Consider the following 19,965-nt stretch of genomic DNA (forward strand, 5'->3'; position numbering starts at 1 on the left):
AGATAGTGAAGGACAGGGAAGTCTGGTGTGCTGCAGTCCATGGGGTTGCAAAGAGTTGGACACGACTGAGTGAGTGAACAGCAATGTCAACTTTGCCACACAAGTTCTGGTTGGTGTTTCTAGTGTAGTGAAGAAATGATGCATTATAGCTAAGAAGTTTTTAATGCTGCCTTCCACTAACTCTCTACACTTCTTTAATCCACCTCAAACACCAACAGTACCTCCAATCTTGATCTATGCTATGGAGTTTATTGCAATGAACTCTATGACAATTTCTATCTAAGGAAAATGTATCTAATTTTCAAATTTCTAGTCATCCAAGATCAAGATACATTCAAGATACAGAAGTCCTAGGAAAGTATATGCGTCTTCCTACTTTTTTTTATTGAACTTATCAGTTAGAGCGCATTAAGAAGAAATTTTATATACAAAAAATATGGTATACAAATTTTAAGCACTATAGATAAATTATTACACATGATAAGTATTTCTAATCCGGAGCTTTCCAAAGGAATTTCTAAAATACGAAATGCTCATGGAATCTGCCAGGTCCTGACACGGCAGCAGAATAGAATGACTCCTCCACGAGATACCCACCCTGAGCCAACACGGCTCCCGGCTCCTCAGCACTTGAATGTGGCTCTTGGCAGGGCCAACACTGACAGCAGAGTCACCAAACACTTCCTGTGGTTACTGGTCAACAGAAAAAAGCTTTGGCTCAAATCAAGAACACTGCTGCTCTTTTGTGTTTCTTACACATGTCACTCTGGCAGTCACACTGTTCAACAGATACTGCTGGTGCTCCCATCTGTCAGTGCAGCTTTGGGAAGAGTGACTGCAGATCCAAGATGACAACCAGGATACACAGATATGCACAAACAAACACAGATACACGTGCCGAACTAGGGAAGTAACAAGGCTCAGTAACGCTGAGCCTCACACTGATCGTGTCAGAGTGTTGCTGACTGAGCTCAAACAGTAAGGAGCTGACCATGCTGGGAACACAAGCCCAGGACAGCAATGATGTTTCACTGGTTCCTTCTAGAGTTATTCAGCAGAAACTTCCTCTTCCCCCTTGAGCCCCCAAAACAACTATGAAGTCTGTGGAATCTTACATCTCTCTCATCCATGAAACAACTCCTGAGCAACTGCGTACTCTGTTCTACACTTAGAGGAACAAGAAACACAACTGCTGTGGGCCCTGCCCTCTGAGGTGGAGGGTCTAGTTGGGGATACATATAAGCAAAGAGGCAATGTCAACACAGCCAGGTAAGCATGTTGGTAGACACAAGTTCAGGGTACTCTGAGAGCTCAAAAAAGGAAGGACGCCTAACTTAAGACTTAGGGTGTCAAAAGGGTGTACTGCCACTGCCACTGGCAAGTCGCTTCAGTCGTGGCCGACTCTGTGCGACCCCATGGACTGCAGCCCACCAGGCTCCTCCATCCATGGGATTTTCTGGGCAACAGTACTGGAGTGGGGTGCCATTGTAGGGGGACAAAAAAGGCTAAGACTTGAATCTACCTCACCCCCTCACTCCATTAGCATAGCACAGGCTTAGGATTTTGTTTCCTCTAGTTGGTCCTTCCGCCTCAAACCTCATGTTTGAGGGGAGCACTTATCCTTGAGATGAAAAGCAAACTTCACAGGCTGCGCTCTGTCACCTGGACTCTTGTTTATTTCACTGGGCTGCTGCAAGCTCCCAGATTTAAGATAAGCAGAACAGCCCCCATTTCCTGAAATGTGTTGTGTTCACCTGTATCTGCCAATACCACCTTTTCCCTTGTTTCCAGGCTGGATTAAGCTCTACCTCCACTGGGAAGCCTTCCCTGATCTCTTCTCTTAGTCTGGGAGAAGCACCTGTTATGATGTACATTTTAAAGTTTTTCTAAACACTGTACCCAGTGAGATATTAAGTACGTGCTGTTAAGTTAGGGCTTCAAGTCAGGGGGGTCAGTGGCCCTAACCAAGAATCCACATTTCAGAGACGGCAACACATGAACTTCCAAAGGAGGCTCCTAAAAGCCTTTTAGCTGTTCATATATGGACTAACACCTATGACTTTGCTCATTAGCTCAGAAAACACCAGAAAAATTTTCCTTTGGTAAAATTAATGGCTTGATAATCAGAATGTTAAATAGTAGAAATGGTCTCTCGTTGCTAAAATAAAAGGTATTCAAAATATGTATTAATAGTCTGGATAAAATGTTTTCGAGATATTAATTTAATAAATGTCTTTAAGTACGGTTGGATTTGCTTTCATTATAATCTAGTAACAAGATTGTAGGGGAGCAGCTAACCATTTCTCAAGTTTCTTAATTGGACTCTGTACCTAAAGGATATAAGAGCTGTACTAAATGAGGTTAGTAATTTCAAAACAAGGCAGCACCCCATCACCCTGCATGGCATGTGTCAAGCTGCAAGGTAACTGTCAGGGCACCTGTCTACCTCTTCCACTAATGGCTGAGGTCCTTGAGAACATGGATGTTATTTCTCATCTCTGTAGTCTGCTTCTTTGCTCATTATCTACTACAAAGAAATATTTGCTGAATGGACAATAATATCAGTAGCATAACAAAGTGAAAGGACATTAGACTAGGAGTTGGGGGAAACTTGTGTTTTAATGCCAGTTATAATTTACTGAGTATTTGATATGTGTCAGGCTCAGTGGTAGGCACTTAAATCGTTTCTCATTTAATCTTTAAATTCTGAGAGGTAGCATTATCCTTTTACAGAGAAGGAAACAGGGAGGCTGACTTGAGGTTATTCAGATAAAGAAGTGGAAGAATCGATCTTTGAATCCAAGTCTGGCTGAACCCAAAGCATGGGTTTTTAACTATTGTGTTAGAAGTGTGTTCCATGTTAACATTTGAGAGAGGCAAAAAAATTTCCCTCTAGAGTCCAGTTTCCTCCTTTGTTTACTGAGTGGGACTAAGTGGCGGATGCCCTTTCCAGCTCCTCATGGTACAGTGCGATGGCTCTGAGCGGCAGCAGTCACCACCACCACCTTGCCTGCCTTTGCTGCCTTGACAAGAGTGAAAGAGGCCTTCATGTGCAACATGTTCTAGGGTTTTTCAGATTACATATTTTGCTTCTATTCTTTTTTTTTCTTCCTTTGAAGCAGTCTTGGAGGATTCTGAAGGCAGAGAAAAGGGACCTGTTTTTGGCACAATGCTTTGAAGCTAGAACCTGCTGTTAAGTCAACAGGGCCAGCAAGTTGTTATTTTTGTTCTATTATACAAGCCTTTGCCAACATGGATGCGGTGAAATTGTTTAAAAAAGGGGGGGACAAGGAAAGCAAACCTTCAACCAGGACACTTCAACTATCAGAGAAATAAAAACAGAAAAAGAGAGCATAGCAAAAATGCCAATCTTTTGGCTATGTTTCCACTGTACTGCTACATCTGGATAAAGAAAAGGATTTTAGTGGTTCTCTTGGCATCATCTGAGAATTACTTGGTTGAAAGACACACTCTATATGTGCCACAGAGTTTAAAGTCAAGGGGTGAAATAGCACAGATAGAAGTTCTATCTCATGAGTATTTATGAGGACTTACTTAGCTGATACCTGCTGAAATGTTAATACCTCAGACTAGTCTGTTCTAGGAATAGCCACCTGGAGGGATGGTACATTGTTAAGAAAAACTATATACCTTTCATCCTTGAATTTTCATCAGGATGCCCATTTGGCGCTAGTAGTAAAGAACCTTCCTGCCAATGCACAAGACATAAGAGACGTGGGTTCGATCCTTTGGTCAGGAAGATCTCCTGGAGGAGGGCATGACAACCTGCTCTCTCTGTCCTGGAGAATCCCATGGACAGAGTTGCCTGGCAGGCTACAGTCCCTAGGGCTGTGAAGGGTCAGACACAACTGAAGCAACTTGGTACATAGTACACACACAGGAATTCTAGAACAATCAAAGTCCCTAGTTGCCAGGAGACTGATGCTAGACTCAACCCCCCAACTGGCTTCTCTGGAAGAGTCAAAGAGCTCTGGTGAGCTCTTTTTAAGGCATCCAATCAGAAAGAACTTTTGACAGCACTAAGATGATTAAAAATCACTCATTTTGAACACACTGTTCAATAGAGGAGAACACATACACAGAAGGAGGAAGTTGGCTTTCTTCCATTAAAACTCACTCACCTTTTTAATAGCAGGATCCCCTTTGGACAGATGACAGGATGGGGACATTTTTACCTAGGGGAGAAGAAAAAGGCAAACCTTTTGATACGTTCTTATTTACAGTTGAGTTTTGTTTGACCCACCCTCAAAATAACTCAACTAGAAGTGGCATAGTAGTGTGTGTGCATGCTCAGTCATGTCCAATTCTTTGAGGCCCCATAACTGTAGCCTGCCAAGCTCCTCTGCCCATGGAATTTTCCAGGCAAGAATTCTGGAGTGAGGTACCATTTCCTTCATCAGGGGATCTTCCTGACACAGGGATCAAACCCGACTCTCTTGCATCTCCTGCATTGGCAGGTGGATTCTTTACCACTAGTGCCACCTGGGAAGCCCCAGAAGTGGTATAACTGAGATAAAACAGACATTTTAAGGGAACCAATGAATATATGTATATTTTTTAAAGTCCCTTTGAAGTTTCTCTGAGATGAAAAACTCAGTGGTTAGCCAAGATAAAAATGTGATTAAGCTATGAAAAGTATTACAGATAGTCCAAATTGGTTTTAGCCAAATGGTAAGGAACCTAAGAGATCTTTGGGGACAATATTAATTTTAATTATCTTTGTGGACAACTGACATGATCCAAAGTAGTCAGGAATATATTATTTCATGATAAAGAAATCAATTCATCAGGAGGACATAACAATCCTAAACATCTACACATCTAACAGCTTAAAATATGTAAGTTAAAAAGTGATAGAAATGCAAGGAGAAATGGATCTTACAACCAGAGATTTCCATATTTCTCTCAAGAAATGAGAGAACAAATATGAAGATTACAGAAGATATACCCAATTTCAAAAATGGGCAAAGGATCTGAACATTTTTCAAAAGAACACATACCAAAGAACAATAGATACATGAAAAAGTGCTCAACATCACTTATGAGGGAAATGCAAAGCAAAACTACAGTGATGTATCACCTCACACCAGTTAGGATGGCTTTCATTAAAAAAAGACAAGGTACAACCAATGTTGGGGAGGATGTGGAGAAAGGGAGCCCTTACACATTGTTGGTAGGAATGTAGATTGGTACAGTTATTATGGAAAACAGTATGGCAGTTTCTCAAAACATTTTAAAAACTGAACTATCATATCATCCAGCAATCTCACGGCTAGGTATATACCAGAAGGAACTGAAATCAACATCTTGAAGAGATACCTGCTCACCCATGTTCAGCATACCATTATTTATAATAGCCAAGATATGGAAACAACTCAAGCATCTATCAGAAGATGAATGGATAAAGAAGATCTATCTATCTATCTATCTATCTATCTATCTCACATCCTCATACACACACACAATGAAATATTACTCGGTCATAAGAGAAGGAAATCTTACCATCTGCAACAATAAGGATGGACCTAGAGGGCATTATACAAAGAGAGAAGTCAGACAAAGAAGGACAAATGTTGTATGATATCACTTACAAGTGGAATTTAGAAAAGCTGGACTTGTAAAAACAGAAAGTAGAATGGTAGTTACTAGGGGCTGGGAGGTTAGGGGTAGTGGGGGGGATGTTGTTAAAGAGGATAACCTTGTAACTAGTAGAGAAATAAGTTCTGAAGATCTAAGGCACAACACAGTGATCAGAGTCAACAATACTCTACTATACATTTCAAAGTTGCTAAGAGACTAGATCATTATTGTTCTCAACACAAAAAAGAAATGGTAATTATTGACACGATAAAGGTGTTTGCTAAGGCTACTGGTATGAAAAGGCAAAAAGATATGACACTGAAAGATGAACTCCCCAGGTCAAGAGGTGCCCAATATGCTACTGCAGAAGAGCAGAGAAATAGCTCCAGAAGGAACGAAGAAGCTGAGCCAAAGTGGAAACAACGCCCAGTTGTGGATGTGGCTGGTGGTGAAAGTCCAATGTGTAAAGAACAATACTGCATAGGAACCTGGAATGTTAGGTCCATAAATCAAGGTAAATTGGAAGTGGTCAAACAGGAGATGGCAAGAGTGAACACTGACATTTTAGGAATCAGTGAACTAAAATGGATGGATGGGTGAATTTAATTCAGATGACTGTTATATCTACTACTGTGGGCAAGAATCCCTTAGAAGAAATGGAGTAGCCCTCACAGTCAACAAGAGTCCAAAACGCAGTACGTGGGTTCAGTCTCAAAAACGACAGAATGATCTGTTTGTTTCCAAGGCAAACCATTCAATATCACAATAATCCAAATCTAAGTCCCAACCACTAATGCCAAAGAGCTGAACATTTTTATGAAGACCTACAAGACTTTCTAGAATGAACACCAAAAAAAAAAAAAGTGTCCTTCATCATAGGGGACTGGAATGCAAAAGTAGAAAGTCAAGAGATATCTGGAGTAACAGGCAAGTTTGACCTTGGAGTACAGAATGAAGCAGGGTAAAGGCTAACTGAGTTTTGTCAACTGGACTGCACTGGTCATAACAAACACCCTCTTCCAACAACACAAGAGATGACTCTATACATGGACATCACCAGATGGTCAATACCGAAATCAGATTGATTACATTCTTTGCAGCCAAAGATGGAGTGACTCTATACAGTCAGCAAAAACAAGACTGGGAGCTGACTGCAGCTCAGATCATGAACTCCTTGTTGCCAAATTCAGACTTATATTGAAGAAAGTAGGGAAAACCATTAGGCCATTCAGGTATAACCTAAATCAAATCCCTTATGATTATACAATGGAAGTGACAAATAGATTCAAGGGATTAGATCTGATAGAGTGCCTGAAGGACTATGGACAGAGGTTCATAACATGGTACAGGAGGTAGTGATCAAAACCATCCCCAAGAAAACGAAATGCAAAAAGGCAAAATGGTTGTCTGAGGAGGCCTTACAAACAGCTGAGAAAAGAAGAGAAGTGAAAGGCAAAGGAGAAAAGGAAAGATATACCCATCTGAATCCTGAGTTCCAAAGAATAGCAAGGAGAGATAAGAAAGCCTTCCTAAGTGAACAATGCAAAGAAATAGAGGAAACCAGCAGAATGGGAAAGACTAGAGATCTCTTCAAGAAAATCAGATACCAAGGGAAAATTTCATGCAAAGATGGACAAAATAAAGGACAGAAATGGTATGGATCTAACAGAAGCAGAAGATATTAAGAAGAGGTGGCAAGAATACACAGAAGAATTATACCAAAAATGTCTTAATGACCCAGATAACCACGGTAGTGTGATCACTCAGATGAGAGCCAAATATCCTGGAATGTGAAGTCAAGTGGGCCTTAGGAAGCATCACTATGAACAAAGCTAGTGGAGGTGATGGAATTCCAGTTGTGCTATTTCAAATTCTAAAAAATGATGCTGTGAAAGTGCTGCACTCAATATGCCAGCAAATTTGGAAAACTCAGCAGTGGCCACAGGACTGGAAAAGGTCAGTTTTCATTCCAATCTTGAAGAAAGGCAATGCCAAAGAATGTTCAAACTACTACACTCATCTCACATGCTAGCAAAGTAATGCTCAAAATTCTCCAAGTCATGCTTCAACAGTACATGAACCGAGAACTTCCTGATGTTCAAGCTGGATTTAGAAAAGGCAGAGGAACCAGAGATAAAATTACAAACATCCATTGGATCATAGTGAGAGGGTAACAGGCAGGAAGGCCAGGGGTCTCCAAATAGAGGAAATAGCCTGCAAGTGTCAGACATTTTTATCTCTCTTAAGCGGCAGGAGGAAACAAACTAGCAATATTTTTTCCTTCTCTATACAAATTTAAAGGGAGGTTTCTCTTAAAATATTGTGTTGCCATAATGACACCTGGCTTCGCCTGAAGTTAGCTATTCTCAAGTCTAGAGATAACCAATGCCTTTTTCTTATGGAAATGTTTGTCTTAAGCTATGCTAATGTACTATGCCTTTACCCCAAACTCTGTCTCCAAGTCGGTTCCGCCTCTTGGCCCAGAACCTACTTGACAAACCAGTATGGATATTGTTCCCCTAATCTATGTAAATGAAACTATTTGTATGGTGGTCTGCCCTTCTTCAAGATTCAAGTTAATCATTTTATGGCCCAGGATAAACCATTTATCCCAAAATGCATCTTATGGGTGAGGGGCCTGGTGCCATTCTGAATTTTAAGATATTCCTTTCTTTCATTAACAGACTGCTAGTGACTATATAACATCCAGCTAAAGACCAGCAGGGGGCTACTCTTTCTGCCCCCTTCTGATGCCTATGTCAGAAGCTTTCTCTATCTCCTTTATACTTCAATAAAACTTTATTACACAAAAGCTCTGAGCGATCAAGCCTCGTCTCTGGCCCCGGATTGAATTCTTCTCCTCCGGGGGCCAAGAATCCTGGTGTATTCGCGTGATTCAACAACAACCTTTCAATAGAAAAAGCAAGAGAGTTCCAGAAAAACATCTACTTCTGCTTCATTGACTACACCAAAGCCTTTGATTGTGTGGATCACAACAAACTGCGGAAAATTCTTCAAGAGATGTGAATACCAGACCACCTTACATACCTCCTGAGAAACCTGTATATGCAGATCAAGAAGCAACAGTTAGAATCAGACATGGAACAACAGACTGGTTCAAAACTGAGAAAGGAAAGTCAAGGCTGTATATTGTCACCCTGAATGTTTAACTTACATGCAGAGTACATCATGTGAAATGCTGTGCTGGATGAAATACAAGCTGGAATCAAGATTGCCAGGGGAAATATCAGTAACCTCAGATATGTGGATGGCACCACCCTTACGGCAGAAAATGAAGAGGAACTAAAGAGCCTCTTGATGAAGGTGAAAGAGGAGAGTGAAAAAGGTGGTTTAAAACTCAACATTTAAAATACTAAGATCATGGCCTCTGGCCCTATCACTTCATGGCAAATAGATGGGGAAACAGTGACAGATTTTATTTTCTTGGGCTCCAAAATCACTGCAGATGGTGACTGCAGCCATGAAATTAAAAGACGCTTGCTCCTTGGAAGAAAAGCTATGACCAACCTAGACAGCATACTAAAAAGCAGAGACATTACGTTGCCAACAAAGGTCCATCTAGTCAAAGCAATGGTTTTTCCAGTAGTTATTTACTGAGGTGCGAGTTGGACCATAAAGAAGGCTAAATGCCAAAGAATGATGCTTTTGAACTGTGGTGTTGGAGAAGACTCTTGAGAGTGCCTTGGACTGCAAGGAGATCCAACCAGTCCATCCTAAAGGAGATCAACCCTGAATATTCATTGGAAGGACTGATGCTGAAGCTCCAATACGTTGGCCACCTGATGTGAAGAGCTGACTCATTAGAAAAGACCCTGATGCTGGGAAAAACTGAAAGGAGGAGGAGAATCGGATGACAGAGGGCGAGATGGTTGGATGGCGTCACTGTCTCAACGGGCATGAGCCTGAGCTAGCTGTCGGAGATGATGACGGACAGGGAAGCCTGGCATGCTGCAGTCCATAGGTCAGACACAATGGAGCGACTGAACAACAAAGCTACTGGGGTAATCATATTGTAATACGTAAATGTATCAAACCAACACAGAGTACACTCAAACCACACAATATTAAATGTCGATTATATGTCAATTTTAAAAAATAAAAAGGAAGGATATAGAAAATGGACATTGACAGAACCCTCCACCCAACAAAGGTAGCATACATACATAATCTTTTTCTGGTACAGTAGAGATATACCTCAGAGATATTATGAATTCAGTTTCAGGTCATTGCATTACAGCAAAAGTTGCGATAAAGCAAGTCACACAACTCTCTGGTTTCCTGCTGCATATAAAAGTTGTTTATACTACACTAGTCTATTAAGGAGCATTATATCTAAAGAAACAATGTACATATTTTAATTGGAAAATATATTCTTGCTTAAAAAATGCTAACTATAATCTGAGCCTTCAGTGAGTAATAATTTCTTTGCTGATGGAGGGTCTTGCCTGTATGTTGATGGCTGCTGATTGATCAGGGTGGTGGTTTCTGGAGGCTGGGGTGGCTGTGGCAATTTCTTACAATAAGACAACAATTAAGTGTGCCACATCTATTGACTCTTCCTTTCACAAATGATGTCTCTGTAGCATGCAAAGCTGTCTGACAGTATTCTACCCACAATAGAACTTCTTTAAAAACTGGAGTCAATCCTCTTAAACCTTGTTGCCACTTTATCAACTAAGTTTACGTAACATAAATCCTTTGTTGTCATGTCAACAATCTTTACAGCATTCTACCAGGAGTGGATCCCATCTCAAGAAAACACTTTCTTTGTTCCTTCATAAGAAGCAACACCTCATCTGTTCAAGTTTTATCATGATATTGCAGCAATCCAGTCACATCCTCAGGCTTTACTTCTAATTCTCTTGCCACTTCCACCATACCTGCAGTGACTTCCTCCATGAAGTCTTGAACCCCTCTAAGTAATCCATGAGGGTTGGAATCAACTTCTTCCAAACTTCTGTTAATGTTGATATTCTGTCCTTTCCCATGAATCACCAATGATCTTAATGGCATTTAGAATGGTGCACCCTTTCCAGAAGGTTTTCAGTTGACTTTGCTCAGATCCATCAGTGAACTATGTCAGCTATAGCCTTATAAAATGTATTTCTTTCATAATAAACTTAAAAGTCAAAATTTCTCTTTGATCCATGGGCTACAGAATGGATACTGTATTAGCAAGCATGAAAACAACATTAATTTTGTTGTGTATCTCCATCAGAGTCCTTACATGACCAGATGCATTGTCAGTGAGCCATAATATTTTTTTCAAAGGACACTTTTTTTCTGAGCAGTATGTTTCAACAATAAGCTGAAAATATTTAGTAAACCATGTTGTAAGCAGATGTGCTGTCATCCAGACTTCGTTGTTCCATTTATAGAGCACAGGCAAAGCAAAGTTAGCATAATTCTTAAGGGCCCCAGAATTTTGGGAATGGTAAATGAGCACTGGCTTCATCTTCAAGTCATGACCCGCATTTGCCACTAACAAGAGAGTCAATCTGTCCTTTGAAGTTTTGAAGCCAAGCACTTTAAGAACTTCTCCTCTCAAGCTATAAAAGTCCTAGAGGGCAAGGCATCTTCTTTTAATAAAAGGCTATTTCATCTATGATGAAAATCTGTCATTTAGTGTCCCTACTTTGATTAATTATCTTAGCTAGATCTTCTGAATAACTTGCTGTTGCTTCTACATCAGTACTTTCTGCTTCACCTTGCACTCTTATGTTACGAAGATGGCTTCTTTTCTTATACTTAATGAACCAGCCTTCGCCAGCTTTAGACTTTTCTTCAGCAGCTTCCTCATTTCTTTCAGCCTGCACAGAATCGAAGACAATTAGGGCCTTGCTTTGGATTAAGTGAATTTTATGGCTGATCTGATCTTCTATCCAGACTACTAAAACTTTCTCCACATGAGCAATAAGACTGTTTTGCTTTACCATTTGTGTGTTCACTGAAGTAGCACTGTTAATTTCCTTTAAGAACTTTTACTTTTCATTCACAACTTGGATTAACTGTTTGGCACAAGAGGCCTAGCTTCTGATCCATTTTGGCTTTTGGTAAGGCTTTCTCAGTAAGCTTAATCATTTCTAGCTTTTGATTTAAAGTGAGAGAAATGTGACTTTTCCCTTCACTTGAACACTTAGAGGCCACTGCAGGGTTATCAATGGGCCTAACTTCAAAATTAATGGTCTCAGGGAATAGGGAGGCTTGGAAAGATCCCCTGGAGAAGGGAAAGGCTACCTACTCCAGTATTCTGGCCTGGAGAATTCCATGGACTATACAGTCCATGGCGTTGGACACGACTTAGCATTACCTTTCTTTCTTAAGGAGAGGGAAAGAAACAGGGGATCGGCTACTAGGCGGAGCAGCTAGAACACATACATTTGTTAAGTTTGCCATCTTAAGTAAGTGCAGTTTGTGGTCCCCAAACAATTACAATAGTAACATCTAAGATCACTGATCACAGATCACCATGCAATAATAATGAAAAATATTGTGAGAATTACCAAAATGTGACACAGAGACACAAAGTATGTAAATGCTTTTGGAAAAGTGGTGCCATAAACTTGCTTGAGGAAAAATTGCCATAAACCTTCAATCTGTAAAAAAGAAATGAAGTTTCTGCAAAGTGCAATAAAGAAAAGCACGATAAAATGAGGTAAGCCGGTATACACGGACCATTTACCAACATAGATTATTTTTTGACAATAGCAATTTTCAGTTAATTTCAAACAGTTCAAGCCATACAAAGAATATTCTCTGACTGTACTAGAAATAAATTAGACATGAGTAACACAAAGTTTTCTGGAAAATTCTCAAATATTTAGGAACTGACAAATTTCCAAATAATGCTTTGATCAAAGAAGAAATCAAAGGGAAATTAGATCTCAAAAATACCCATAATCATGAAGAAACAAGATCTGAATAGACCAAAAATTAGTAAGAAAACTGAACCAGTAATAAAAAATACTTCCCCAAAGAGAAAAGTCCAGGACAAGATAGTTTCATTGGTGAATTCCACCAAGTATTTGAAGGAGAATTAATTCCATTCCTGCTCCAACTCTCCCAAAAAACTGAAGAGGAGGGAACTCATTTTATGAGATCAGCATTAACCTTCAAGGAAAGAAGATTACAGGTCAATATCCCTGATGAATATAGTTGAAAGAATCATCAACAAAATACTCACAAACTGAATTCAACAGCACCTTATAAAGTTCATATATCAAGTTTAAGTGGGATTCATGGGATGCAAGGAGGGTTTAACATATACACAAATCAATAAATGTCCTAGCCAGAGAAATTAGGCAAGAATAAAAGGCATTCAAATTGGAAAGAAACAAGGAAAACTATCTCTGTTGGTAGACGATATGCTCTTATTTGTAGAAAATTATAAATTTAGATTTCACAAAAAAGCTATTAGAATAAACAAATTAATAAAGTAGTAGGATATAAAATACAGGAAATCAGTTGTATTCCTATACACTAACAATTAACAGTTCAAAAAGGCAATTAAGAAACAATTCTATTTACTATAGCATCAAAATTAATAAAATACCTAGGAATAAACATAAGGAGGCAAAAGACTTATATACTGAAAACTACAAAATGTTGCTGAAAGAAGTTAAAGACAAACAGAAAGACACCCTGTGTTAGTATTTAGAAGACTAAATATTGTTAAGATGTCCATACTATCTAAAGTAACCTATATATTCACTGGGGTCAGTTTCAAATGCAATGGCAATCTGAGAAACAGAAAAATCCAACCTAAAATTTATATGCAATCTCAAGGGACCCTGAGTAGCAAAAAACAATCAATTAAAAAAGAACAAAGCTGAAGGTCTCACACTTCTTGATTTCCAAACTTACTGCAAAACTACAGTGATCAAAACTGTGCTAGTCAAAAACAGATGCACAGATCAATGGAACAGAAATAAACCCACATATTTACAATCAAATAATCTTCGACAAAGGGGGCTAGAATACATAATGGAGAAAACAGTCTCTAGCAAGTGCCGTGTTTGGAAAGCTGGAAAGACTCATGTAAATCAATGAAATTAGAACACTCACTCATATCATATACAAAAATAAACTCAAAGTGGTTTAAAGACCTAAATATTAATATAAGACATGACACCATAAACCCCTAGAACAGAATATAGACAAAACATTCTGACATAAATCATAGCAATATGTTCTTAGATTACTTACTCTCCCAATACAAAAGAAATAAAAGCAAAAGTAAACAAATGGAACCTAATCAAACTTAAAAGCTTTTGCACAACAAAGGAAAGTATAAACAAAACAAAAAGACAACCTACAGACTGAGAATATTTGCAAATGATGCAACTGACAAGGGCTTAACTTCTAAAATATAAAAACAGCTCATACAACTCAGTATCAAAAAAAAAAACAAACAACTCAATCAAAAAATGGGCAGAAGACCTTAACAGACATTTCTCCAAAGACATTCAGATGGCCAGGCATCTGAATGTTAAAAAGATCAACATCAACTAATTATTAGAGGAATGCAAGTCAAAACCACAATGAGATATCACCTCACAACAATCAGAATGATCATAATCAAAAAGTCTACAAATAATAAATGCTGGATAGAGTATGGGAAAAAAGGGAACTCTCCTACACTACTGGCAGGAATAAAAATTGGTGCCACTCTGGAAAACAATATGGTGGTCCCTTAAAAAACTAAAACAAGAACTACCATATGATCCAGCAATCCTACTCCTGGGTATATACTGGAAAAAACTTTAATTCAAAAAGGTATGTGCACTCCAACATTAACAGCAGCACTATTTACAGTAGCCAAGACATGGAAGCAACTTAAATGTCTATCAACAGATGAATGGATAAAGAAGATGTGGAGTGTGTGTCTGTATGTGTGTATAAAACTCAGCCATCAAAAAAAATGAAACATTGTCATCTGAAGCAACATGGAAGGACCTAGAAATACTGAGTGAAGTCAGAGAAAGACAAAGAAAAACAAATATTATATAGTATCACTTATACGTAGAACCTAAAAATAACACAAATGAATTTATTTACAAAGCAAAAATAGTCTCACAGACGAAGAAAAACAAACTTATGGTTACCAAAGAAGAAAGTAGGGGGTAGGGATAAATTAGGAGTATAAGATTAACAGATACATGAAAGTGAAAGTGAAGTTGTGTCCGACTCTTTGTGACCCCATGGACTATAGCCTATCGGGCTCCTCCGTCCATGGGATTTTCCAGGCAAGAGTGCTGGAGTGAATTGCCATTGCCTTCTTCAAACAGATACATACCACTATGGATAAAATAGATAAACGACAATGATTTAATGTATAACACAGGGAACTATATCCAATATATTCTTAACCTAAGAATAACTATAGGTTATTTCTTGCAATAACCTTAATGGAAATATATGTGTGTGTACACACATATACAAAACAATCACTATGTTGTACACCTAAAACTTTTTCACAACAGCATTGTAATGTTTACAATATTTATATAAATTATCGTTTATATATTGTTGTAATATTATAATTTACAACAATACTGTAAATCAACTATACTTCAATAAACACCTCCCCTCCCAAAGAAACAGTGTGCTAACTGGCATAAAGGAGGAATTATAGAATAGAATAAAATAGACTGGAAATAAATCCTGTAAATGGTGTATATGGTCAAATGATTTTCAACAAGGGTGCTAAGTAAGACCATTTAATGTGGAAGAGACAGTCATTTAGACCAAACGGTGGTGGGAGAACTGGAGAGCCACAAGCAAAAGAATGGAGCTAGACTTACAGTCTATCATATATATCAAAAATTACCTCAAAATGGATCAAAGACCTAAATGCCAGAGGTAACACTATGAAACTCTTAGAAAAAAAAATACAGGGGGAGAAGTTCCATGACTTAGGATTTAGATTTCTTGGATGTGACAGCAAAGGCACAGGCAGCAACAACAACAAAGAGACAAACTGGACTTCATCAAAATTAAAAACTTTCATGGACAAATGGACACTGTAAATAGCATAAAAAGGCAGCTCAGAGATTGAAGAAAGTATTTGCAAATGACACCCGTGATAAGGGTTAATACCCAGACTATATAAAGAACTTCTAAACTCAACAACAACAGGACATACCACTCAATTAAAAAACGGGCAAAGGACTTGAATAGACATTTCCCCAAAGACGATAAACAAACACATGAAAAGACGCTCTATGTCATTAGTCATTCACAGAATGCAAATTAAAAACATAATGAGATACCATTGCACACCTATTAGAGTAGCCAATATTAGAAAGACTGACTATATCAAGATGTGGAGGAACTGGAACCCTCATAACTTCTGGCAGGAGAGTGAAATGCTACAATCACTTTGGAGAACAGTTAGGCAGTTTCTTAAAATGATAAACATACATTTTTCATATGAGTCAGCCACTCTGTTCTGAGGTATCACTCAAGAGAAATAAAAATATATGTTGAAACAAAAATTTTTTACATAAATTTTCATAAAAGCTTTATCTATAGGAGCCATACACTAAAACTGCCCAAATGTCTATCAACAGGTGGAATAATAAACAAATTATGGAATATCCAGAGAGTCCCTTGGACTGCAAGGAGATCCAACCAGTCCATCCTAAAGGAGATCAGTCCTAGGTGTTCACTGGAAGGACTGATGTTGAAGCTGAAACTCCAATACTTTAGCTACCTGATGCAAAGAGCTGACTCATTTGAAAAGACCCTGATGCTGGGAAAGACTGAAGGCAGGAGGAGAAGGGGACGACAGAGAATGAGATGATTGGATGGCATCACTGACTCAATGGACATGGGTTTGGGTGGACTCCGGGAGTTGGTGATGGACAGGGAGGCCTGGTGTGCTAAGGTTCATGGAGTCGTAAAGAGTTGGACACGACTGAGCAACTGAACTTAACTGAACTGATAAGATATAATATTACTCACCAGTAAAAAGGAATGGACTCTCGATACAACAATGTGGATGCATCTCAAATAACTTCACTGAGTGAAGAACCCAGACCAAAAAAGCATACGTATTTTAGTTTCATTTATCTAAAATTCTAGAAAATGCAAGACCTCTCAAATGGCTCAGTGGTAAAGAATTTGCCTGCCAATGAAGGAGCCACAGGAGACGTGGGTTTGATCCCTGGGTCAGAAAGATCCCCTGGGGGAGGGCATGGCAACCTACTCCAGTACTCTTGCCTGGGAAATCCCATGGACAGAGGAGCCTGGGGGGCTACATGGACTGTAGCCCTGGGATCGCAAAGTCAGACACGACTGAGCATGCACACAGCAACTAGAAGATGCAAATCAATGTACTGTGACAGAAAGTCAATTGGTGATTTCTCTGGATCAGAAGAGAGGGGCTGAGTACATTTTTGCAGGTGATGGATAGGGTCAGTATCTTGAGTGTGTTGATGAATTCATACACATATACATATGTTAAATTTGTATACTTCAAGTACAATTTATATCAACTGTACCTCAATAAAACATTTAAGGAAATTTGCAGAGTACAGTAAAAAGAGTGTTCAGAAAGACATTTATAGCTTTTTATGCTATTCTGGAAAACAAAGGTTTAAAATAAAGAAACTTCCAATTTAAGAAGCTAGAAAAAGAAGATCAAAGTAAAAGCAAACTAAGGAAGGTAATAATAGGCAGAAATCAATGCAATAGAAATCAAACAAAACAACAGAGAAAATTAACAAAGCCAACACTGGTTTTTTGAAAATAACAAAATCAATAAATTGCTATTTAGGTTGATTGAGAAAAACAGAATATAAGTTACCAATATTAGCAATGAAAAGGAATTACTCTGCGCCACATTACTCACAGATGTTTTAAGAGGCAATAGGAGCCTATTAAGAACAACTTTATACCAAAAATTTGATAAATGAAAAGGATACACTCCTTAAAAGCAACATATAAAACTGGACCCAAGATAAAACAAAATATGAATAGTCCTACATTTGTTAAAGAAGCTAAATTTGTTATCAAATCTTTACACAAAGAAAACTCCAAGTTCACATAGTTTCAGCAGTGAATTCTAGCAAATATTAAGTATACAGAGACTAAGATATGAAATCAGAATATCAACTTATTAACCTATAAGAAAAAATTATTATTATAAGTAGTTCAATAGATACTAGATACTATCTGTCTAGAATGATGCAGAAGAGATAGAAGCACTGGGAAAGCAACTGGGCTCAACTTCTCAAGCCTGTTCCGACGGTTTAATTCTAAGAGCCTACACTAAAAGGTGATACAGACATTTCCTCTAACTGTGGCATCAAGCTATTCAAACAGGACCATAACGCAGTCTTTTCTGCCTTTCCCCTCTGACTTTCAGAATAACTTTAGAAAATATACCTCAACTCAGGGATCAAAACTGTTGGCTACCCAGACTGTCCTTTAAGATTTAGTAGGTCTGCAAAAATTAGACTTGAAAGTCTTTGCTTTAACATATCATGACATTAATACTCTGGAATTTACTCCAGATGTATGATGTAGCTTGCTAAATGTGATCCAATTTTAACTCCTGGTATGCTCTTTCTGAAAAGGGAGAAAATAGATTTTCAAAGCAAAGTAGATATTTAAGCTTTAAAAAATGACCTCATAAAAGGATCTGCAGACTTTTTAAAACAAGCCAAGAACTAGATGTGGTGCTGGACAATTTATCTGAGAAAGCGGTTCTCTGAAGATTAAGTCAGAGTGTTTGAAGTGGCAACAGAAATGGTCTAGAATCACTTATGAAAGGTTTTATTTCTCATTTAACAGGATTCCTTCTGGAAATGCCTCAGGCAATGCAGCTTAAAAGACACTTCAAATCCAGGTGTGTAGACACTATACCTGGGGATATGGATGATATACTGTGCCAAGGCCTTAATAATGCTACACTTTTGTAATCTTTGTTAATAAAAAGATTCCCAACTTAGAGAAGCAAACTGAAGTTAAATAGCAATAGGAATATCTTATTGCCTTGCTTTTTCAAAAACTAGCCCTGATTTTTCTAATTACCAAAGGAATACATGTTCATAGGTGGAAATTAAGGAATACAAGAGTGAAATAAAGCAAATAAAGATGACGAGACAACCACACAGCAATAACTACTATTAACATTTGGAATCATACTGTTTTGTGATCTTTTCATGTAACATCTTGAGACTGTTTATTCCACCATGTCAATATTCTTTGACAACATGTTTCTTCATGGCTATAAAGCAGTCCATTCATTACATAGATAGGAAAGGAAAAGGAAAGTGAAGTTGCTCAATCATGTCTGACTCTTTGCAACCCCATGGACTGCAGCCTCCCAGGCTCCTCCGTCCATGGGATTTTCCAGGCAAGAATACTGGAGGGGGTTGCCATTTCCTTCTCCAGGGAATCTTCCCGTTTCAGGGATTGAACTTGGGTCTCCCGCATTGCAGGCGGACGCTTTACCCTCTAAGTCACCAGGGAAGTAATCTAACCAAGTATCAGGAGGCTATTGGAACATTAGGTTGCTTTCAATTTTTAAAAATTATTTTTAAAATGCTGTCATAAACATCCTTGTGTAACACTTGGCATACACTCTTCATGTGTTACTTTCATTGCCCAGATTAAGTTCCTGCTTCTAAGGATGTGTGTGTGTGCGTGCTCAGTTGCTTCAGTCCTGTCTGACTCTCTGTGATCCTATGGACTGTAACCTGCCAGGCTCCTTTGTCCACGGGATTCTCCAGGCAAGAATACTGGAGTGTGTTGCCATGCCCTCCTCCAGGGGATCTTTCCGACCCAAGGATTGAACCCATGTTTCCTGCGTCTCTAGCACTGCAGGCTGATTCTTTACCCACTGAACCACCTGGGAAGGATGTAGACATTTATAAATAAAAACTGCCAGTTTTCCTCTTGAGAAGCAGATAGATCCAGAAACTTTATTATAATTCTAAAATCCAAAAAGCTCTGAACTCAAAAGTATTTCTTTTTAAAAACTTTTGGCACCAAAAATTATCTGACATCAAAACCTGACCTGAAGTGAAGCTATTTATGATCTTTATCCCACATAAGGATTTGATTATGGGATGCTGCCCTAGACCCCACTGGGAATGTAACATAACATACAACATAAGCATCGTTTATTACTTTTCTTTAGTACTTTATAAAGATGCCATTTTCTTGTCCTCCAGCCTTCCATTCCCACCACCTTTATAGGAAAGTCAGTTATTGTTGTATCACTGTCTTATCTTTGGCTGCTTTTAAGATTTCCTCTTTATCTTTGGTTTTAGCAGTTTGACAGTGATGTGTCTGAGTGTGGTTTTCTTTGTACTTATCCCACTAGCAGTTTGC

General features: G+C 38.6%; 1 protein-coding gene across 8 annotated transcripts in view; it reads right to left on the minus strand.

Moving 5' to 3' along the window:
* Window positions 1-19,965, minus strand: part of VPS8 (VPS8, CORVET complex subunit) — a 295,955-nt gene that overhangs the window by 33,107 nt on the left and 242,883 nt on the right. For 6 of the 8 annotated variants that reach the window (XM_027539052.1, XM_027539061.1, XM_027539042.1 and 3 more), the window contains one exon: window positions 4,143-4,196. The exons of the other annotated variants lie outside the window; for them this stretch is intronic. In XM_027539052.1, coding sequence (XP_027394853.1) covers window positions 4,143-4,196 — 54 coding nt within the window. The remainder of the gene's footprint in view (window positions 1-4,142; window positions 4,197-19,965) is intronic. 8 annotated transcript variants of the gene reach the window in all.

This window comes from Bos indicus x Bos taurus, chromosome 1, assembly GCF_003369695.1.
Source record: "Bos indicus x Bos taurus breed Angus x Brahman F1 hybrid chromosome 1, Bos_hybrid_MaternalHap_v2.0, whole genome shotgun sequence".
In the NCBI taxonomy this organism is placed as follows: Eukaryota; Metazoa; Chordata; class Mammalia; order Artiodactyla; family Bovidae; genus Bos; species Bos indicus x Bos taurus.